The following is a 24,274-nucleotide window of genomic DNA, read 5'->3' on the forward strand; positions in this document are numbered from 1 at the left end:
AAAGAAATTGCTGAACGAATAGGCTGTTCCCAGAGTGCTGTATCAAGACACCTCAGTGGGAAGTCTGTGGGAAGGGAAAAGTGTGACAGAAAACGCTGCACAACGAGAAGAGATGACCGGACCCTGAGAAGGATTGTGGAGAAGGGCCGATTCCAGACCTTGGGGGACCTGCGGAAGCAGTGGACTGAGTCTGGAGTAGAAACATCCAGAGCCACCGTGCACAGGCGTGTGCAGGAAATGGGCTACAGGTGCCGCATTCCCCAGGTCAAGTCACTCTTGAACAAGAGACTGCGTCAGAAGCATCTCGCCTGGGACTGCTGCTGAGTGGTCCAAAGTTATGTTCTCTGATTACAGTAAATTTTGCATTTCCTTTGGAAATCAAGGTCTCAGAGTCTGGAGGAAGAGAGGAGACACATAATTCACATTGCTTGAGGTCCAGTGTCAAGTTTCCACAGTCACTGAGGTGTCATGTCATCTGCTGGTGTTGGTCCACTGTGTTTTATCAAGGGCAGGGTCAATGCAGCTAGCTATCAGGAGATTTTGGAGCACTTCATGCTTCCATCTGCTGAAAAGCTTTATGGAGATTAAGATTTCATTTTTCAGCACGACCTGGCACCTGCTCACAGTGCCAAAACCACTGGTAAATGGTTTACTGACCATGGTATTACTGTGCTCAATTGACCTGCCAGCTCTCCTGACCTGAACCCCATAGAGAACCTGTGGGATATTGTGAAGAGGAAGTTGAGAGACGCAAGACCCAACACTCTGGATGAGCTTAAGGCCGCTATCGAAGCATCCTGGGCCTCCATAACACCTCAGCAGTGCCACAGGCTGATTGCCTCCATGCCACGCCGCGTTGAAGCAGACATTCATGCAAAAGGATTTCCGACCAAGTATTGAGTGCATAACTGAACATGATTATTTGAAGGTTGGCGTTTTTTGTATTAAAAACACTTGTCTTTCATTGGTGGGATGAAATATGCTAATTTTTTGGGACAGGCATTTTGGGTTTTCATGAGCTGTATGCCATAATCATCAGTATTAAAACAATTAAAGACCTGAAATATTTCAGTTGGTGTGCAATGAATCTGAAATATATGAAAGTTTAATTTGTATCATTACATTATGGAAAATAATTACCTTTATCACAATATGCTAATTTTTTGAGAAGGACCTGTACTTAGGATTATGCTGGTATCATTCAAAACAGGCATCTAGAAAGATGGAAAGAAAATGACGATCCACTAACATGGAAGAACTTTATTTAACTTGGAGAGATAGTCTGATAACATATAAGAAAGCTCTCTGTAAAGCTAGAACTTTATATTATTCATCTTTAATAGATGAATAATATGAATAATTCATCTTTAATAGATGAGAATAAAAATAACCCTAGGTTTCTGTTCAGTACTATTGCTAGACTAATGAAAAATCCTATCTCTGTTGAACCATATATCCCTACAACTATAAGCAGTGATGATTTCATGAGATTCTTCCATCCATCCATCCATCCATCCATCCATTATCTTTTACCCGCTTCTTCCATTTTGGGTCATGGGGGTCGCCTGTTCCCATGTCCAGCAATCAATGTGCAAGGGGCGGGGTATACCCTGGACAGGTCGCAAGTCCATCGCAGGGACACATAGAGACAAACGAGACAAACAACCATTCACTCTCTCACTCACACCTATGGAAAATTTAGAGTTACCAATCATCCTAACATGCATGTTTTTGGTCTGTGGGAGGAAACCGGAGTACCTGGAGAAACCCACTCATGCACGGAGAGAACATGCAAAGTCCACCCAGAAAGGCCCCTGGACCCAGATTTGAACCAGGGACCTGCTTGCTGAGAGGCAGCAGCTCTACCAGTTGCACCACCATGCTGCCCTTCATGAGATTCTTTATAAATAAATTATTTCAATTAGAGAGAAAATTCACACCATCCTTCCTTCTACTACCCCTGATTCCCTGTCAGATGAGGCACCTTTAGAAATATTACTAGAACCTGCTTTATGTTTGGACTGTTTTTGTTCTGTTGCCTTTGTGCTTGCTCAGGATGGGAGACTGTGACGAAATGACAATTCAACGAGTCTGCTGGCTTGCTTCCTTCCTTCCTTAGAAAGAGAAATTTACTAATTGGCTTTTGTATGTATGTGGACCCTGAGACAACTTCGCTTGTGATTTGGCGCTATATAAATAAACTGAAAAACTGAATAGCTAAAATTAACAAAACGCATGCTACAAGCAGCAATATAAATGCTACAGCTAAAGTCAGCCAAACGATAGCTAAAACAATAAAACAGATGCTAAAAATGAATAAAACAACAGCTGGAAGTAGCAAAAAATATGTTAAAACTAAAACTGACAAAGCAAATGCTACAATAACAAAACAGATGATAAAGCTAAACTTGGCAAAACCGTGGCTAAAATCTAAACTTTATTAAATGCTAAAAGCTAAATGGCGGATAATGGTAAAAAGTGGGAGAAGACCAACATAGAGTATGTATTCTAAAAGAGATTTTAAACAAAATGATGTTTTTGGAGGAATTAACGAGATCTTGATGTATTTCTTCGCAGAAGTTTATGATACTTAAAATGTAATATATTGAAACTTAACCCTCTGGTTGGAAGTTCTGTACTGCCAGAACGAAAACCAGCAGACACAAAAACATTTTTGAACTAAATGAAATTGTATATTGTTGAAAATGGAGAAACAATTAGCTCCTATGTTGGTTTTACGAGCTCAGGTTTGGGTTTAACCTTATAACTGGGTATGCAGTCCAGGCCCGGATAATCCTCGATGTCTCCAGTTTTCACGTTGAAGCAGGCTCCGTGAAAAGGACATCTCACTCGGTCTCCAACCAGTGCTCCTGAAACATCATTACTTCAGATCTAACACACCTGTCTTTTATGCACAAAAAAAGAAACCCAAAAGTAAAAGAAGAGTTTACCTTTAATTAGAGGCGCACTGTAATGAGAGCACCTGCTCCCAACAGCGCTGTACAGACCCTGAGTACGGACCAGCAGCACCTTCTGACCCTCCACAGTCACCTCCTTCATTCTTTATGAATACAAAAAGTGGCAAATGAGACAAATAGGGAAGGTGTATCACATCTGAAACATGAGCCTTTTTAAGTATTAATGTAAGCTGAGACTCACTGTCCATCTTGGAGCTCAGATTCCTGACAAACCAGTCCAGTCACCTCCTCCTGCTCTTCCCTTTGACCTGCTTGTTGGTGCATGTCCATTTATTTCTTCAAGAGGAACAGTAAATGCATGTATTGTTACACCGAAACGTACACATCGGTTACTACATATGGGTGGTACTGTACTTCCACCCATTCACTGAATTTAGACATTAACATCTGCGCCTTCTTTGAGGTCTCCGCATGACTAAGCTGAATTCTGCCATCGTTTAGTCAGGTCTCAAGTATCAAACTCAAGGTTCCTGGGCCAGAAATGGCCCATGTTACAACTTTTCTGGCTCACAATAAAATAGTTTTTGATATAATAAGAACTGGTCCACCAGATCCTGGCATATCAGTGTGAATAAATACTTTGTTCTTATTTTTATATTTTATTTAGTGTTGTTTAATGACTGAGAGCTCTGCACAAGAATTCCAATGTGCCTGGATTATTAGTCTGTGCACAAATGGCAAATAACGAACTTTGATCTTTTGATTAAGTCTCATAAAATTGCGTTTTTAAATATGTATTTAATAAGTTATTTTTAAGTTCTATGTAATGTCGTAAAACAAGGCTATTTTTTTAAATCTAAATGAGTAATTTGACATATTGCTTCTGAAAACAAGGCCACTTTATTGAAATTATTCAACAATATGGATGGAGACTGGCCCATGACTTGGACCATGATTTTAATTTTGGCGTTATGTAAAACAGTTTGACACGCCCAAGTTAGATTATAATATATGATGACCTGTTCGTAAAAAAACAAACAAAAAAAAAAACCAGAATAACAGACATTTCTGAATGAATCTTACTTAATACCAAGTTTTTGCAAAAAGCTTGACACCAACTTGTAAAATTCTAACTTCTAAAGTCAACAACACACCTAAAAAAGCCAAAGAGGTTGATTGAAAATTATCAGGGATTTCAAGCTCTTAACTTAAATCAAAATGAAAACTTATATCCCACACCTCAATTTAACATTTACAGTGGCCTGTATCATGTTTAAATCTGTAGAACATGTAGTTCCGTACTCACCTGAGTAGTTTTAATGATCGAACAAAGACCTCTGATGTATTATAATAATGGTTGTGGGTCGGAACGGCTGTATTTACTCCTATCAACAGGCTTTCAGCAGAACAAACCCTTAAACTCAGACGACACCGCCCGGCTGGGGATCGCCGCCGGCTCCTCCCATAGCAACCGTAATCAAAGCACTTCCTTGGTTACAGTGCTGCGTGTGTAAGGCGCATGCGCAGAAGTTCCGGAGACGCTTGGAGATTGCAGATGTTTTCTCTATATATGTCTGTGGTTTTCTCAGCTTCTGTTTACAGTGGCCGACATACCGTGGTGCAAATGAGCTACAAGCAGCTAAACGTGCAGCAAACACATGAATGATGCAAACTCCAACACACACAGAAACACGTTCCAAAAGAAAAATAAATCTGCAATCAAAGAAAATAAAGTAATATAAAATGCATACAAAAAAAAAAAAAAAGAACACTAAAGAAACAAAACTTCAAGAAACGGTGCAAACTCAAAACTGAAGTGCACCTGAGGGGAACTCCACCACCAGATGGGACCAGACCCCTTAAAGACATTATAGCTGAGCGGCGCACTTTCTAAAGTCACAACTCCTTTCATTTAAAATCTCTCAACTAAAAAGAGATTTTGATAATGTAAAGAAACAAAAAGTAGCTACTGTTTTTAAAGGTAAAGTAAGAAAATTAAACATTGGTTAGACAGCTAATGGCTTTAAAACATGCAATTTGCTATTTCAGGAAAACCAGAGACAATATATTAAGTAAGTAAACTTTAGCACCTTTCATAAATAAAATCATAATGTGCTTTACAGATACAAACTTAAAATGAAACAAAAACAGGAAAAGCAGCTGATAAAATATGATATTTATAGTGATAGTGATATATGGGGGCCCGTCCATTTAATGCTCTAAAAGTTAAGACTAAAATAAAAAATAATAATAATTCTAAATTCAACAGGTAGCCAATGAAGATAAAACTGGTTGACCTTCTCTTAGTTCCTGTTAAAAGCCTCGCTGCAGTGTTCTGGACCCACTGGAGACGAGCGACGGCAGATTTGTTAAAACAAGTAAAAAGGGAATTACAACAATCTAAACAAGAAGAGATTTAAAAAAAAAAAACCAGGAATAATAATCTCCAGGTTAAATTTGAATAACATTGCCTTCAATTTAGAAATGTTTCTCAAATGATTAAAAACAACTTTTTCCCAGAAGTTTTGAATGTTTGTGCAATGACCAGTTATTGGACTGGTCGAACAGATCACCAAGGTTTCTGAGGCTCAGCTGAGAAGAGGAGCCCAGAGAACTGAGGTGCTGCCTGATCCAAAGAACTTTCTGTTCAGGAGCAACGATCAGGGTTTCAGTCTTGCTAGAATTTAACTGAAGGCAGTTACAGCCATGCATTAATATGGGAAACAGCTTACTAATTCAGCTAACTTGTGTAATTCTGAATCATAGAATGAACAGTATGTTCTTGTAAATGAGTCCCTGAGGCTCAATGGGATTAACCTGTATAAATAAAGGTTGAATGTCATAAGCATAGAGATGGTAAGACACATTCTGATAATCTTTCTGTGACTAACAGGGGAGAGCGATTTAAATAGTTTTGAATAAAACCCAACAACAACAGTGGGGGATGTTATTACCCAACAATTTAAAAACACCACAGTTCAGAAGAATACACCGTGACACAGCCTGAGTTCTACAAAAATATAATTTATTAAAACAGATAATCCTATTAAAAACACATGGTTTTAGGCCTACTACTCAATCTCTGAGGGGGGAAAAGGGGAGCATGAGGTAAAGGCAGATATTTCTGTTATTCCACATACAATAATAAATCAAACATAGTACAGATGGTGGCACAAACTGTTAATATCCAGTCCCGTCCCCCATTAGAGCAGGACAGAGGAGACATGCACTGTTCAATTGACCGGCTGCAAAAATAGCAGCGACAAATGCAGTGGAGGAGCAGCCCAAACTCTGAAAGTTGTCTCAAACCAGGACAATACAAGACAGCAGAGCGTCCATGTGCACTGGGACATTTAAGCACAGCGGTGCGCAGCTCAATTGTGTGCTGAGGAGCAGGAGCTCAGCCTACCAGGGGAATGAGCAGATCAGCAGCAGGTCAGAAGAAGGTAGACACCGCGCACTGCAAAGGGCTCCAGCTGCAGCCAATAACGCCAGTGGAGCAGCAACGGATCTCAGATGAGCAGAACCCAAGAGACCACCAGCCACACAAACAGCTGACGTGCAGCAGGAGGAACAAAGACACACCTGGTAGCAGCCACCTGCCCAAATATAAAGGCATCTGCCACGCACATCAATCAGTGGTGCGATCTGATCTGCACCTGGTGCACAGAGTGGGGAGGGTGGAACACCATTTCACCACATTCCCAAGGGGGCTGATGTATAAAAGACACAAAATAGGACCTAAGTCTGAGTCCTGAGGAACACCATACAATAATAGAGTGATCTATATGTATGCTATTTGCAAACATGGACAAAGTTCTGTTGCTCAGATAAGAAGAAAACCACTTAAGAACATCCATCATCTTTACCTGCTTCATTCTTTTCAAGTCACAGGGGTCACTCCATGTCCAGCCATCAATGTGAGAGAGGCGGCGGACATCCTGGACAGGTCTCCAGTCCATCAAAGGGACACAAAGACAAATGATACAAACAACCATTCACTCTCTCACTCACACCTAGGGACAATTTAGAGTTACCAATCAGTCTAACATGCATGTTTTTGGTCTGTGGGAGGAAACCGGAGCACCCGGAGAAAACCCATGCATGCACAGAGAGAACATGCAAACTCCACCCAGAAAGGCCCCTGGACCGGGGTTTGAACCAGGGACCTGCTTGCTGAGAGGCAGCAGCTCTACCAGTTGCGCCACCGTGCTGCCTACAATATGACTATATCATTGATATTAATGTTTTCCTAAGAATAAAGTGTCTCTAGCAATTTACAAAACAAGCTAGTTTTAAAAACTATTTTTGCCACTTTTCTAAATATTTTCAACCAACTTCACTGATCTGTATACCACTTAATGCCAATACAGATTCATTCTTATATTACTTATATCAGGCTACTACAAGTTTACACGTATCTAGAAGGTACCCCTTTAAGAAATTGTTGGAGGAGAGTAATCCAACAAAACTAGACTTATTGGAGCTAGTAGTAATAAATAAGAAAGCAGGATATGAACTTATTGTGTTTATCTGCTGAGAACATTTATGGCCGGCAGGTGTCGCCATATAATCAAACATCACAGCTTTCATTTTTTATAATCAAGTGGAGACTTGAACGATGCTCTGGTGATGGACTGGGTGAGGTCAGGTAGGAATCCCTGTGGACTATGATGTTTGCAGAGAAAAACGTGGCTCGTAATGAGAACAGCGAACAGGTGGATGAGACTTTAGAGAGGTGGAGAGGGATGAAAGTCAGGTGTAGTAAGAAGTGGAACAGTGAGGCTACAAGGAGCAGAGGTCACAAAGGTGCAGGACTTCAAGTACTTGGTGTCCACTGAAATGGGGAGTGTGGTAAAGAGGTGAAAAAGAGAGTTCAAGGAGTGGATGGAGAAAAGTTTCAGTAATGATTTGTGACAAAAGTGTGTCAGCAAATGTCAAAGGAAAAGTTTACAAGACAGTGGTGAGACCAGTTATGTTTTATGGTCTGGAGACAGTGGCACTGACAAAAAGACAGGAGAAAGAACTGGAAGTGGCAGAAATGAAGATGTTGAGGTTCTACTTAGGAGTGACAAGGATGGATCAGATTAGGAATGAGATCATCAGAGGGTTAGGGTTAGCAGCACAGGTGGAACAACTGATAAAGTTAGCTTTTGCTGCTTTTAGCTTCTAGTTAACATTTGTTAGCTTTTACCTATCCTTTCGCTACACGTGGCTATTTGCTACATTTAGCTTAAACTGTATTTAGCTTTATGTTTATGTTTTGCTCCTTTAAGCAAGTTTTTTGCTACAAGTAGCTTTTACGTTTAGTGTTTGGCTAATTTTATCTAGCCTTTTGCCACTTCGTATTCTGCTTCTTGTAGCTTTCACCAGCTTTCACAACTCAGTTTCAGCTTCCTCAGTAAATGTCAGAAGTCATTCAGAGCCTCAGTATTCTAGGTTTATGCAGAAGATGTCATTTCTCTAAATGTATTTACAAACCAGATTCAAAAAAAGTTGGGACACTAAACAAATTGTGAATAAAAACTGAATGCAATGATGTGGAGATGGCAAATGTCAACATTTTATTCGTAATATAACATAGATGACAGATCAAAAGTTTAATCTGAGTAAATGTAACATTTTAAAGGAAAAATATGTTGATTCAAAATTTCACAGTGTCAACAAATCCCAAAAAAGTTGGGACAAGTAGCAATAAGTGGCTGGAAAAAGGAAATTGAGCATATAACAGCTGGAAGACGAATTAACACTAATTAGGTCAATGGACAACATGATTGGGTATAAAAAGAGCTTCTCAGAGTGTCAGTGTCTCTCAGAAGCCAAGATGGTAAGAGGATCACCTATTCCACCATTGTTGGGCAGGAAGATAGTGCAGCAATACCAGAATGGTGTTACCCAGCGTAAAATAGCAAAGACTTTTAAGTTATCATCATCAACAGTGCATAACATCATCAAAAGATTCAGAGAATCTGGAACAATCGCTGTGTGTAAGGGTCAAGGCCGTAAAACTCTACTGGATGCTCGTGATCTCCGGGCCCTTAAACATCACTGCACCTCAAACAGGAATGCCGCTGTCAAGGAAATAACAGAATGGGCTCAGGAATACTTCCAGAAAGCAGTGTCAGTTAACACAATCCACCGTGCCATCCGCCGTTGCCAGCTGAAACTCTACAGTGCAAAGAGGAAGCCATTTCTAAGCAAGCTCCACAAGCGCAGATGTTTGCACTGGGGCCAGGGGTCATTTAAAATGGAGTGTGGCAAAATGGAAGACTGTTCTGTGGTCAGATGAGTCACGATTTGAAGTTCTTTATGGAACACTGGGACGCCATGTCATCCGGACCAGAGAGGACAAGGATAGCCCAAGTTGTTATCAACGCTCTGTTCAGAAGCCTGCATCACTGATGGTATGGGGTTGCATGAGCACTTGTGGCATGGGCAGCTTGCATGTCTGGAAAGACACCATTAATGCAGAGAACTATGTTCAGGTTCTAGAACAACATATGCTCCCATCTAGACGTCATCTCTTTCAGGGAAGACTCTGCATTTTTCAACATGATAATGCCAGACCACATTCTGCAGCAATCACAACATCATGGCTACGTAGGAGAAGGATCCGGGTACTGAAATGGCCAGCCTGCAGTCCAGATCTTTCACCTATAGAGAACATTTGGCGCATCATAAAGAGGAAGGTGCGACAAAGAAGGCCCAAGACAATTGAACAGTTAGAGGCCTGTATTAGACATGAATGGGAGAGCATTCCTATTTCTAAACTTGAGAAACTGGTCTCCTCTGTCCACAGACGTCTGTTGAGTGTTGTAAGAAGAAGGGGGGATGCCACACAGTGGTAAAAATGGACTTGTCCCAAATTTTGGGGGATTTGTTGACGCCATGAAATTTGGAAACAACAGATTTTTCCCTTAAAATGATACATTCTCTCAGTTTAAACTTTTGATCTGTGATTTCTGTTATATTCTGAATAAAATTTTAGATGTTGGCACCTCCACATCTTTGCATTCAGTTTTTATTCACAATTTGTTTAGTGTCCCAACTTTTTTGGAATCTGGTTTGTACTTTTATTTGTCTTTATGATATGGACCAGTATATCAGAAATGAAGGAAAACAACAATAACAGTGGTCTGCAACCTTTACAATCCAAAGAGCCATTTCTGCTCCTTTGTTCACTAAACTATATGTCCGGAGTCAAAAAACCTGCTCCAACTGTTATTATCAACTGGTGGCCATGTGGACCACGTTAAATTTGTTGGAGGAGGCTTTTCAACCTAGTAGGACATAAAACTAAACATATCTAATGATTTTTAACACTTATTGATATTTTTACATTTTAAGACAAAAGAAAAGAGGTGGATGAGTGTAAAGAAGGATTTTTTTTAAATAGTTTTTACCAATTAAAAAAAATATGAAACAATGAACGCTTCTAGTAATTACTTTTAATTGTGGAAAAATTAAGTATCCCACTTAAAAAAAATAAAGCATAACACATAAATAAAGCTTACAGTTAAATTGAGTATGTTTTACTCCTTGTATTATTACTATTATTCACAAATTTGCTAAATAAATTACATGAAAATGTTAAAACTAGCAGTGGTTTGTTTTGGTCAAAGTTTGAAAGGGCCACATGTGGCCCCAGAGCCATAGCCATAGCCCCTGAATAATAACAACAACAACAATAATAATAATAATAATAATAATAATAATAATGTTAATAATAATAATAATAACCCGAGGCCTATGAGTTTATAATTTAGTTTTAGTTAGTTACGATTTGTTTTGATAATCTGGATTTTTATTTTTTTTGTTTAGCTGGTGAAACATTTATTTATGTTTAACACATTTTATGTCAGTTTATAACTATTGTCAAATCAGTGCATATATGTTCTTTTTAGTATCCCACACCGCCTTACAATCTAGCTGTTTTTTATCCTGATGCATGCTCAATAATCCAGGTAGAAAAATCTAAAAAAAAGTTAAGCCTGGTCCTCTGGACATTCAAAAAACAAAACAAAACAAAACAACAAAAAAAATTTAAAAAATGTAGAAACGTTTAGTCTTTCATCCGAAATACTTCTTCTCAGACTGAAGATACATTTTTTTTGTTTTGTTTTGTTTTTTGAATGTCCAAAGGACCAGACTTTACTTTTTTTAAGACTAGCTGGGTTTTTTTTGCTACTTTTCCTTTAGATTGTCCTTTTGGTTGCCATTTTATTTTAAATTGTTAAAAAAAAAAATTGTACGCACATTTTATGATTGTCTTGTCTTTGTTGTCCACTGTTGTCATCACTCTTTGTAAAAAAACAAAAAAACAATAATCAGGTCTGAGTCCACGAGGCTCGATGGGATTAACCTGTATAAATAAAGGTTGAATGAATTGTGTGCATGTCAGTTATAATTTTACGTCTTATAATAAATATATTTTTGTGTGTGTCATTTTGTTCGTTATTTTACTTCGAGAAGATCGAGGATTCAGTGGTGTGGACTCGAGTCACATGACTTGGACTCGAGTCAGACTCGAGTCATTATGACTTTTGACTCGAAAAAATGTTCAGAGACTTATGACTTGACTTGGACTTTTACACCTATTACTTGGGACTTGACTTGGCCTTTGACCTGTTTACTTGAAAAGACTTGATGACCCATAATCTAACGTTTAAAAACCACAGTGACGTTAATTTTAGGTTGGATATTTGAGCTCAGCGGATTCTGCAGTGTCCTCCTCTCGTTCGATCCGATGCAGACAGCCTGATGTCGGCCAGCTGAGCTCAGTCTATCTCCTCCTACATGTCTCTGCGTGAGTGCAGCTACAGCGTGCGCTCTCAGGACATTACTACCTGCAGTGTTCCCTCAGTGCGGACTGAACTAGGCAAAAGGGTCTTCTCCTACTCCGCTCCTGTTTCCTGGAATATCTTGCAAAAAGATCTGAAGCTCTCGACCTTGACCTCTCTAAGTGGCTTTAAGAATCTGTTGGCAGGGACCGATGCAGACATGTTCCTGTTTTTAGTTTTCTACATTTGCCTTATAATCTAGCGGTTTTTGTTACTTTTTTTTGCCATCTTATTTGTATAAAAAAAAATCTGTATGCCTTTTTATAACTGTCTATTGTTGTCGCTGTTGTCCTTGTTCTTTTTTGAAATCAGGTATCTATTGTAAATGAGTCCTCAAGGCTCAAAGGGATTAACCTGTCTAAATAAAGGTTGAATGAAAAAAAAATTATATATATATAATTTGTTTTGTTTCTCTTTGTCACTTACACATGGATACACATGTTAACTAAGGGACCAGATGAGAAGCGAGGAAATACATTGACTGTGATCGTTCTTTGTAATGTACTGTGGAAATGTCATCCCTTTTTGTCTGAACTTCGAGCTCTGCTTTTGCATTTTTCATTGAATGTTCTGGAAAATTATAGTTTAAAGGAAGATTATTCTTGCAGCTAAGTTTAATTGAACTGTGCAATATAAAGGTGCAGTTTTAGAACAACTTTATTAACACGGTAAGTTCAGTTGCACATGTTTCATCATGATTTGAGATAAATACAGATTTTAAAAATAACACACGGTCTGTTATTTACATTTAGCATATCATGTCAACTTTGTTTTAAAAAAAATACTCGAAAGGACTTGAAATTTCAAGTTTCTGTCTTGGGACTTAACTTGGCACTTGACTCTTTACTTAAGACTCAGGACTTGGGGATAAATATTGAGACTTACTTGAGACTTGAAAAACAATGACTTGGTCACATCTCTGCGAGGACTTCCTTACGGAGCAAATAGAGCAAATTCTCTCCTTAGTTAATCAGTTTGTGCTCATCGGTTTTTTCCGACGGTACGTGAACGCAACCTAACAACGCGTGAAGCGCGCTCGTGGTGGCCGCGCCCCTGTGTAGTAGGGCGGGTAGAACCCGTTGTTTTGGTAACGTGAAAAAGTTACACAAGCTGCCGGGGAGCACGGTTTCATAAAAGGGCGGTTTCACAACTGTCAGAGAAGCCTGCCGCGTGCGTCCATCGGTTTTACCTGTGAGCAGAGCGCACGAGAAACAAACCAGCCAAGCAGTCCTCAGCTCCAAACCGAGGGGAGAACGTTTAACTGGCTCGGGTTCGTTCGTCAAACTTCGCTGACATCGTGACTGTCCCTTCTTGTTAGGACCGAAGAGCGCCGTGGTCGCCTGCCCGAGAAACGAACATCCACCGTCTCTTCTTCCCGCCTCTCTTGTCTCGCCATGGAGCTCGGTTCGGTGATTTTAACCACCGGGGGCTCCGTGGGGGTTTTCAGGCTCGTGAACGCCGGGGTCGGTATGCTCCCCGTGCCCGAGTCCGCGCGCAGGAATGCGTGGAAATGGAGGAACATCTCCACATCCTTCGTCCACAGTGTCATCACGGCCTTCTGGGCAGTGCTGTGGTGAGTGCAGCAGAGCTTTACACCAAGTGTTGTTGTGAACGATGAACCAAACAAACAGGGATGTTTTTAGCTGCTGTTCAGCTCCTGTCATCAGAACCAGAGGCCATTCCACTGATTCCTGCAATTCCAATATGCTTTTAACATTTGGGTGGCTGAAAACACCCCTGCTGTTGGAGCAGTGTTGCTTCAAAACAAGAGTTCAGTTCTGTTTTTAAAATGTGACCTTCTGTTTTATCTTTTCAGCTTTTTTGTTCAACCACAGATGGCTGAGGATCTGATTGAAACCCACTCTGTGTTTTCTCACGCTTTGGTGTCATTTTCAATCGGTGAGAAGCTTTTTCTTTTTGTTTTTAATTCTCATTTTGGTGTGATTAAATTAGATTTTTGTGACGTGCGAGAGGATTAACTAATCTGCTGACATCCATGGGTTTTTAATTTAGTTTTAATTCAGTTGAATTCAGTTTATAAAGCGCCAAGTCACAACAGAAGTCATCTCAGGGCACTAAACATTGATATACATAAAAAGTATGGGTGCTGGATTATTGAGCATGCATCAGGTTACATAAAAAGTAAGTTAATAACATTAATTATTTGAGGAGCAGACTGCTTTGAGTTCAACTTCACTGCAGATCCTCATCTTGAGCAAGCATGAAGGCGACAGTGGAAAGGAAAAACTCCCTCATGAGGAAGAAACCTTTAGCAGAACCAGACTCAGGACTAGCGGCAATCTGCTTTGACCGGCTGGGTTTGAGAGGAACAGATACACAATGGCAGGTCAAAAATTACATGTTAAGATAGAAATAATATCACATTAAAACTATTCAATTTTAAGAATTTAGGGCGATTTGTCCTCCAGTAGTCTAAGCCTATAGCAGCATAACAAGCCAACCCTAACTATAGGATTTATCAAAAAGGAAAATCTTCAGTCTTAAAACTGGACAATGTGTCAGCCTCACAGACAGAAACTGGAAGTTGGTTTCACAAGAGAGGAGCCTGATAACTGAAAGATCTTCCTCCCATTCTGCCTTTGGAAACTCTAGGACTTGCGAGTAAGCCTGCATTTTGAGAGCAAAATGCTCTGTTAGGAAAATATGGAACAATAAGCTCTGTAATGTAAGATGGAGCTAGGTTGTTGAGAGCTTTGTAGGTTAGAAGTAAAATTTTGAATTCACTTGATAGGGAGCCAGTGGAGAGAAGCTAAAACTGGAGAGATATGATCTCTCCCACTAACTCCAGTTAAGACTCTTGCAGCAGCATTTTGGATCAACTGAAGACGTTTTAAAGAAGTTTTTGGACATCCAGATAATAAACCATTGCAATAGTCCAGTCTAGACGTGACAAATGCATGAACCAGTTTTTCTGCATCTTTTTTAGATAAGATGTTTCTAATTTTAGTGATTTACGCAGATGGAAGAAGGCGGTTCTAGTAACGTTTTTAATGTGGGGGATAAAAGACATGTCCTGATCAAAAATAACACCAAGATTTTTAACATTAGAGCTGGAGGCCAGATTAATGTCTTCTAAGGAGGGTGAAAGACTGAAACATTTATTCCTAAGATGCTCAGTCAGGTCCAAAAACTAAAACCTCATTCTTGTCTGTGTTCGAAAGCAGAAAATTTAGGGTCATCCAGGTTTTATATCTTTAAGACATGCTTGTAGTCTAAGTAACGGTTAGTTAGTTAAGATTTGCTGAACGAGGACAGGCGGTCTCTTTTTTTTCCTCCATGGTGCCAGAAATTTAGTTTAGTACCTGGTGGAGTACTTGTCTTACAACTGGGGTGCTTTTTGGTGCCTTTTGTATAATTTAATCTTTGTGGGTCTGTGTTAAACCGTTTACACTACAAAACTGTTCCTCTGAAAACAGTCAGGAATTGGTTGTGAAGGACTCAAAATGCTGTCAAAGTTCAAATAAAAACTTAATTACATTTTGAAGGCCCAACTAAGTAACATTAGCTCAAGACCCTTTTCTAAAAGGCAGTAAAGTGGAAGATGAATAATACAAAATGACTGATTGCTCAAGATTTTTGCACGTTACTGAGTGTTGACTTGTTGAGGGACAATCATAAATTGAGGAATCTTTCAGAAAAAAATATCTGAACTTTGTGTTGCTGGTAAATGTAAATACCAAACTGTTTGTTTACCATAAAAGCTTTTTTTTGTTGTCAATTTTAGAAACTGTGACGTCAGTGCATAAAGCTAAATCTAATCTATTTTTTATATTGCTTTAAAGTATAGCTTCCTTAAATGATTGGGGTGGCCCAAGATTAATCTACAGTGGCCACCAATGGCCCACCCCTGGCTCTGCCTTTGCACCTGGGAGTGGCTAAAATTGCTTAGGACCTCCTACCTGACCCGGAGAGGGCACTCTACCCTTTTCCGGCTCAAGACCATGGCCTCGGATTTGGAGGAACTGATCCTCATCCCAGCCGCGTCGCACTTGGCTGCAAACCGCTCCAGCGAAAGCTGTAGATCACGACTTGATGAAGCCAATAAGACCACATCGTCTGCAAATAGAAGAGATGCAATCCTAAGGCCACCAAAACGGATCCCCTCAACACCTTGGCTGCACCTAGAAATTCTGTCCATAAAAGTTATGAACAGAATCGGTGACAACGGGCATCCTTGGCGGAGTCCAACTCTCACCGGGAACAAGCCCGACTTACTGCCGGCGATGTGGACCAGGCTCTGACACCGGTCATACAGGGACCTCCAGAGTGGAAGAGTGTCCAGCCCCTCTCAAGAAAACTGGTTCCAGAGCCATGCGTAGAGGTGAGTCCGACTATTTCTAGCCGGAACTTCTCAACCTCGCACACCAGCTCAGGCTCCTTCCCCACCAGTGAGGTGACATTCCACGTCCCAATAGCCAGCTTCTGTAGCTGAGGATCAGACCGCCAGGGTCCCCGCCCTCGGCCACCACCCATCCCACACTGTACCCAACCCCCCAAAATATAGGCTTGTATAAATTAAGATTTGGCTTTATTCCATTATGCTTTCTCAAACCTTGGGGCACATGCTAACTAACGTTCCTAAAATAGCAACTTACCTTGTTTTTTATTTTTTATTTTATTATATTTTTTAACTTTCCCAATAATTTATTTATTCTGAAGTGAGAAGGGACTGTGGAGGATGAAATGTGACAAAATGAAATAAATGAATACACAATAATGAAATGTCATTTGGTTATTGAAAACATAATTCAATCATTAAATAAACAATTAAATTATTAAATACACCATTAAATATACAGTTAAATTATTTATTTCATGATTTATTCAATTATTTAATTTAGTCACATTCCACCCTTGTGTGTCACCATGAAATATGGCATCTCCCTCCATGTTAAGGCGACCAGATTTCTGAAGTTAAATATGGGGCCATTTCCAGCTCATAGACCAAAAAAAAATAAAAATTAAATGTTATCAAGATGAAATTAAGAAACGGGGACAGTTCCAGTTTCATATTTTTTTTTTACATATTCATTCATGTTTAAACAATAAAAATCAAATGTAGCAGCAGAAATGTATCTCTTCACACTGTTGTTAACATTTCGTGAGTAATAAAATTAATAAGTGGTCAATTTGTCTTGGCTTACTGTGAGGAGCAGCCAATCAGGCGTCAGGGTTAGGGTTAGTCCCGCCCACTGAGTTTGACAAGTGACGCTGACAGCTAACATAATTTCATGGTGATTACTGGAGGGCGGAAGGTGACAAAATTAAATAAATAAATCATGAAATAATAATTTAAAAAGTACATTTAATTATTTAATGGTGTACTTCATAATTTAATTGTATATTTATTGATTTAATTATGTATTTAATAATTAAATGATACATTTAATTATGTATGTATTTATTTCATTTTGTCACATTCCGTCCTCCATACAGAGGAGCACTGCAGTGTGGATGGACTCTTGCTCTGTTGCAGCCAGTGGGCAGCTGGCGTTAATGAAATGATTTTTTGCACAGTTGCATTAGTCTTGGTGATGTCACATGAGTGTAAGGAGTAATGCCTGGTGCCTGGGACTAGCTACAAAGCCCTTCATTGAGCTTCACATCCCTAATGCTGCTCCTCGCCTTTCCAGCTTTCAGGGCCAGACGTCCCAAAAGAATGTCAAACATCCTGGGAATCCTCTGCGAGCCGTTTTTCGCCCAACATAATTCCTCCAAACAAATAGATTTAACTGGGTTCACACCCATCCACACTGCAATGCTCTTCTGGAACCCTCCCACCAGAATTGTGCCATCATTTGGATTGTTCGTACCACTCCCATAAATTATTCTCCAGTTGCTGAATGGAGACGTTGTTTAATGTCACTTCATAACTTGGGCAGATGTTTGACAGTATAGACTGTTAACATCTGTTCTTGTGTATGTTTGTGTCAGTTTGTAGTCATATGTGTCTTTAGAGCAGAATGGAAAAGTGAGTTACGTGTGATAAATGACAAGCTGATAAGGATGCTAAGTACTACTGCATGTGAAGATATTTTGAAAATGGTAAAATAAGGACCTTTTGATGCTTAACATGTCAGTTTTATGTAAAAATGAAATACAATAAAGGTCTAACATTCCTTGAAGCAATGTATGCACATACGCCAGCAAAAACAGGATCACCCTTTTGTTTTCAGTGGCAGGTGCTTAAAGTCCACATTCACAGGACGAGACGTAAAATAATAATTTGGCCGCTTTGAATTGGGTTTCTGTGAAAAAGATGCACATTTATTTTGTACCCATTGCGGAAATGTTCTTGAACGTCTTTAGTTTGTAGAAATAATTTGTCCAACAGAACCAGTCAACTAAAGGCTAGTCCAAATGTACCTACGACCTAAGTGCCATTTCAAATGGCTTCCATCTCCAAACGTTCATAGTGGTTCATGGGAACTTTATTTTATAACATTTTACATTGCTGTCAGTTTCACATTAGATCGTTACATTGCATTAAATTTCACATGACATGGTTAATTGAGAAAGAATATTGGGAATGATTCTGGCAGAACCCTGTCTTATACAATTCCCTGTAAATAACTAATGTGTGTTTAAAGGTTCATAAAGTTTCTTTTGCATAAACCAACAAGAATTTTATTTTATTTTTTTAGATTGGAGCTATTTTAAGATGGCAGCAGTCCACTTTGGTCTTTGAAGCATTCCAAGTTGCTGCTTTCATCAAACCTGTTGGATGTAAACTCAGTTTTTGAGATTAAGTTCAAGTAGGTTTATTGTCATTTCACCACATGTGGTACATGAGGTGGAATGAAATTATGTACACAGGGTCCCATTTACATCCAACAATAGCAAAAATATAAAGTGTAAAAAAAACCTGTAAGAATCTAAGATATACGCTAAATAAACACCAAACGGTACGCTAAAAGCTCTAAGATGTACACTGGTCACTACTAATGTCAAACAGTATGGCGTAACAACAGCAGCTCGAACATGAGTTACTCTGAGCAGATGGGTATGAATGAATGAATACAGCGACATGAAATAATCAGCAGCACGTCACAAATTAAAGTGGCATTACAGTGATTTTTCTGGTTAGGGATTTATGACTCGGCTTCAGGGTAGAAGCTGTTCCTCAGTCTAGTGGTTCTACACTTAATGCTCTGCAACCTCCTTCCTGAGGGGAGCGGGGCAATGTGTGTGTGCTGGGTGAGTGGGGTCCTTCATGATGCAGGTGGCCCTCTTCCTGCATCTAGAGGTGTAGACATCTGTGATGGTGGGGAGGCTGACTCCAACGGACATCTGTGCAGCCTTCACCACTCTCTGCAGAGCTTTTCTTTCTGCAGCTGTGCAGCCTCCATGCCTTCAGTTTTTCCCCAAACTGAGATTCTTGTCCCCTGTCGTGGAGCAACAAGGCAGAATTGGGAGTTTCGCTGTCCGTGCATATCGTGAGCAGAATAACTTGAAAAATAATTTGTGTACAGTCTTCTATTTTGGTGTGTGGCTGCATCTAGGTGTAGGAAAGGTTCCTTCAAAAATCGGGATGCCAGGTCAAAATCCAAGATGGCCACCACCACATGTGTGACCGGCCACCCCATCATTTGAGGAAACGATACTTTCTAGTTTTTATATTGCTTAAGAGTATAGTTTCCTCAAATGATTGTGGTGACTGAAGATTAATCTATGGAGGCAAAGGCCACCATGAGCCACCCCCTGGCTTCTCCATTGCACCTGATGGTGGAAAAAATAGTTTCCTTTGCTCACCAGTATCCGTCACTACACCACGTCAGACAAGAAAGCAACGACCTCTGTTCTTATACTTATCGTAACTCATGCCCACTTGAATATTTTGCATCAAAAACATTAAGGTTTACTTGCATGAAACAAACAAAAATCAAGTTTGCAACATTTTTTTGGGCCTATTTTCATGCTTCAGTTGGAAGCCATTAAAAGTTGAACATGTCTGATTCCTGTTTTCAGTGTGAACATGGGTTTTACAGAGCCTTTACGTTGGCATCATTCTCACACCACACAAAAAGAAAAGCCCATCATTTAAAAACAAGATGCGTTTGTGTTTCTTACCGTGTCAGCGTTCATCACTTGAATTAATGTGGGTCAGACAATACTTAAAAAAGTTTTACTTATTCCGCCTCCCCTGAGCCCAGTCTCTCTCGTAGCTCGCTGTCCCTCATCCTCACCCCTCCATCATTTTTTTCAGTGTTCTTAAATGTTGTTGTCATGGATACAGCTGGTGGTGGAAATGAATAGCCCCACACTAAGAAGCATAGTGGTTGCTTTCGCCGTCGTCATGGAGACAAAGCCCCCCACCGATGCACTTGATTAGCTCAAGGCGGTCCTTTGTCAAAATAATCTGTTGCATTTTGGGGTTAACGGATGAAGTGCTGAAGCAAAGTGATGGCATTAACAGATGTTTTTTGTCTCCTCAGGTTACTTCATCTATGACTTCTTTGACATGGTGTTCAACCAGAAGCTCAGTCAGTCCTGGGAGCTGCTCTTCCATCACACTGTGGTAGGTCTCTCAGGCAGTGCTGATGCACAGAAAAATAAGCTTTGATTGAAGAAGCACCAACAAGGTGTCAGACTGGTATTGTCTGCTTAATGGCACAAATCCATAAACACTGAAGCACCTTTATTACTGTCTGGTTCACTTTTCCTTCCTGCGCCTCAGCTTTGAAATAATACACACAATTTATACACCAAAACATACAGCTCCATTGGGAATAGCATACCATGACTTTGAGTTACAGTATGTTGCACAATGCCAATAAAATTAGCTAAAAACTGCAAGAAAATTAATACGGAGCTCAATGGGAATTTGGCAAACTCAGACATTTTTGGAGCGTAGTAGCTCTGACAAACTCAGCAGAAACATTGTTTATAATATGATGTAAATATACAAGTTTAAATATGTCATGTCTAATTTTCTAATAATCTAATTTCTTATTTTCTAATATGTCATTGAGTCCAAATATGTGGACAGACACAAAGATACGTTTTATAGTTTTAACAGAAAAACAGTTTAGATTTATTTATTTACTGATTTTTCCACAGAATGTTCAAATGATAGTTGACACCAAGTTTTGAGCAGTTTGACGTTTTGAAATATTTTGCAAGCACTGTTTATTTCCACAATTATTTTGTTACATGTACAAATTATACATCAAAACGTGGACATTTTTGTCTTCTTTAACCCATTGTGTCTCTCATTGCTATAGGAGTTTTCCTTTCAAATCCCTCCAGAATATTGGTGGAAAAACACAAGCTCCCATAAACTTGTTATATTATAGTTCAGAATGTTAGTTTCAAAAATGAAAGTGATTTTTAATTTTTTTTTGTATCTCCTGCATGAATCATAAAAAAATGAATAAATATATAAATTTTTATATATTTTTGAAATATATAAAATAATAAATAATAATAGTAATATTTTTGAAATCCTGTTTTCGTGGGTTTCATGAGCTGGAAGCCTAAATTATGTAAAAATAAACAAAAATGCTTGAAATTGTTTAAACTTGTTGACCCTAAATCTATCATCGATTCAAAGATTAACTTTTTGAATGGAATTATGGAAGTTAAACAACTTTTCCATGATATTCAATTTTTTTAGAAAGCGTCTTTATATATAGATCATTTGAGGAAACGATGCTTTCTAGTTTTTATTTTGCTTCCTACCTAATATACAAACTATAAAATAGTGAACTTGTCAGATGTGTGAACTTACAAAAAATATACTTTTCTTTCTTGTCAAGTTACAAAGACTAAATAATGGAGGTACAAAAGGGCTCACACACTCTGAAAGCACCAACTAAACTCCACCTGGCTTCATCAGTTTCACTTTATTACCTCAACCTCCTGACAGTTACCATCATGTTCCACTAAACTTCAGTGGTCTTGACCCACAGCATGCTGCTGTTCTGACACATGTGTTCCTGGTGGAAGAGTTGGCTCAGGTATATACTATTTCAGTAAATAACCTGAGGTGGTGACAGAGCCCCACATACTGAGCAAATACTTTTGTCTTCCCACTTCTGCCTCCATGACTAACATCCAACACGGTGTTGATGTTGTGTATCACTTTGTTTTCAGGCTCTCTCACCTTGCAAACATGGTTTATTTAAGGGATTGAAGTGGATTAGTGTTGCAGACATGATTTCTGCTTGGGTTTATGTCTCAGAGCATTGTTTATTATTTTTTAAAATATAGTATGTGGAAGTATTTCATTGTGAAATGTAAAAATTGGTGGTATAAAAGCTTTTTTGGCATGAAAATAAAAGCTTCTTGCAGTTGTTTCCGTTGCACAATAAAATCTGCTAATTTGACCTTTATCAATACTTATGATGCTAAGATACTCTTGCAACAAAAATGAGAAACAACAAGTGTGTGTGTGTGTGCGTGCGTGCGTGCGTGCGTGCGTGCGTGCGTGCGTGCGCATAATGTTCCTGGTTTCACCCGCAGCAGTGGACTTCTGTGTTTCGCTTGAAAAAATTCTGACTTCCTTGTTGGATTAAAAACTTCTTTGAGGAGGAGCTGGTTTTACCTCCGTCCATCCATCATCTTTACCTGCTTCCTTTTCGGGTCGCAGAGGTCACTGGTGCCCATATCCATCAGTCACTGTGAGAGAGGTGGGGGACACCCTGGAGACGTCACAAGTCCATCACAGTGACACATAGAGACCAACAAATATTCAAATTCTCACTCACACCTAGGGACAATTTAGAGTCACCAATCAGTCTAACATGCATGTTTATGGTCAGTGGGAGGAAACCAGTACCCAAGGAAAACCCTCGCATGCACCAAGAGAACATGCAAACTCCTCCCAGAAGGATCCCTGACCAGGATTTGAACTGGTGGCCTGCTCGCTGAGAAGCAGCAGCTCTACCAACTGTGCCACCATACTGCCCTGGTTTTACCTCTTTTGACAAATAATTTTTTTATTATATTTTATTTCAGTCTTTTTATGTGCATTATGATCTGACTTTGCACACGTTTAGACCTTTGAAACATGCTCTCAGATGTGGTTGTAATTCAGACAAATTAAAGTGACTGACTGGAAAAAATACGTTCATAAAAAAAAAAACTGTGTTCCAGTGCTGGAAAATATTAATATTTCCAGTTCCGGGAATCATGCTGGTGTAGATTTTTAGTCATCCATGTCTAACAGAGTTAACAGTAGTAGATGAGTTGTTTTTCTCAGAAGTTCAGCCTTTTCTCCGTCTCATCTGGAGAGTTCAGTGAGTGGATGTTTGGGTCATACCAGCAGGCTTCAAATTGTGATTCGAGCGTGGCACAGATGGAGGTTTGCCTCATTTGTCGAGCTCTCTGCTTCTTGAGGAACTCGCTCTCTTTGCCTTCTTTGTTGCCTTTTTGCACAGATTCTCATTCATTCTTTCTCCTGAACCTCTCTGCTTGATTTTAAATGTCAACGTATCTGGTGCAAACTTTATATTAACCCTTTTTATGACTGATTTCTTGTCATGTCATTTTTTTTTTGTTTTCTGTCCGCACACAGATTATGTCACGTCCAAGGTCATACAGTCATGAGCAGAAGATTGCTCTGTAATTTATAGATTGCTCTGTAATTTATCTCCAGCTCTAGTTTTCATCCCACTTTATTGCTTTGCTAATTGTACTCTGTCTGGACTATGATATATGAATGTAAATGAAGGAACTGGAGTGGGAGAGGCTGTTCTGTGTGATTGAAAACAGCAAGATAGATGAGATATTATACAATGGAAGTCTGTGTGAAAAACTCAGAAGTCAGTGTCTTACCTGCAGTAGACTGTGGTCAGAACAATTTCAGTCTGGAGAATAAATGTTGTTTTTTTCCTGGTGAAGTGAAGGTAACAGTGTCAGGGGAAAACAAAGGAGATTTCCTAACAGATCAATGTGTAGTTCATCAGATTTATCTACAAAGCTTTGGAGAGCACTCCAGCATTCACAGAACATTAATGCACTTACAAGATCACACTCTTATCAGTGCTCTCATCTGTCTGAAACGCTGACCTGCTCTAACTGCAGACTAAATAATCATAAACGGGCATGTTGGCTTTGTTTGTTAGCATCAAGGTGTGTCTGCGACAAGAGAGTATCAACTTCTGAAGCGGTGTCCTATTTTGTTGAAAAATATTTCAGCCACTACTTTGAGATTTTAAACCAAGACGGGGTAGTCGTAATGATGTGGTTGACACCAAGGGGTGATTCAGCCCTTCTTCAATCTGCAGTGAGGGTTTGGTTCGTCTTACAAGCAAATCATGGAGCAGCATGTGGTCGGAGACCGGATTTGCTGACTTCTGTTGTTTCAGTCCAGGAGAAATGCTGTCAAATGTTCCATGAAGAAAGTTTTTTATTTTTCCTTCTCGTTGACTGAAGTTGGGATTACAGCCTCACACTTCTGTCTGAGGTAAACGTGGGTCCTGTCGGAGTCACCTAACATGTGGTTAACATTCTGCTTTAGAAAACAGGAAGTTGTAAAAGCTCTGACAGAAA

At 39.5% G+C, this 24,274-nt stretch overlaps 2 protein-coding genes across 2 annotated transcripts in view; one reads left to right on the top strand and one right to left on the bottom strand.

Annotated features, from left to right (window-relative positions):
* aifm4 (apoptosis inducing factor mitochondria associated 4) overlaps positions 1–4,316 on the bottom strand; it is a 14,688-nt gene extending 10,372 nt beyond the window's left edge. The window contains exons 1-4 of the mRNA XM_037677479.1: positions 4,225–4,316; positions 3,160–3,254; positions 2,952–3,061; positions 2,761–2,870 (exon numbers count right to left, since the gene is read on the bottom strand). Of these exons, the coding sequence (XP_037533407.1) occupies positions 2,761–2,870; positions 2,952–3,061; positions 3,160–3,248 (309 nt within the window). The 5' untranslated portion in view covers positions 3,249–3,254; positions 4,225–4,316. The remainder of the gene's footprint in view (positions 1–2,760; positions 2,871–2,951; positions 3,062–3,159; positions 3,255–4,224) is intronic.
* Positions 4,317–6,334: 2,018 nt separating this feature from the next.
* tlcd2 (TLC domain containing 2) overlaps positions 6,335–24,274 on the top strand; it is a 36,515-nt gene continuing 18,575 nt past the window's right edge. The window contains exons 1-4 of the mRNA XM_037677787.1: positions 6,335–6,636; positions 13,077–13,331; positions 13,575–13,657; positions 20,215–20,297. Of these exons, the coding sequence (XP_037533715.1) occupies positions 6,335–6,636; positions 13,077–13,331; positions 13,575–13,657; positions 20,215–20,297 (723 nt within the window). The remainder of the gene's footprint in view (positions 6,637–13,076; positions 13,332–13,574; positions 13,658–20,214; positions 20,298–24,274) is intronic.

Source organism: Nematolebias whitei, chromosome 6, assembly GCF_014905685.2.
Source record: "Nematolebias whitei isolate Nwh7 chromosome 6, NemWhi1, whole genome shotgun sequence".
In the NCBI taxonomy this organism is placed as follows: domain Eukaryota; kingdom Metazoa; phylum Chordata; class Actinopteri; order Cyprinodontiformes; family Rivulidae; genus Nematolebias; species Nematolebias whitei.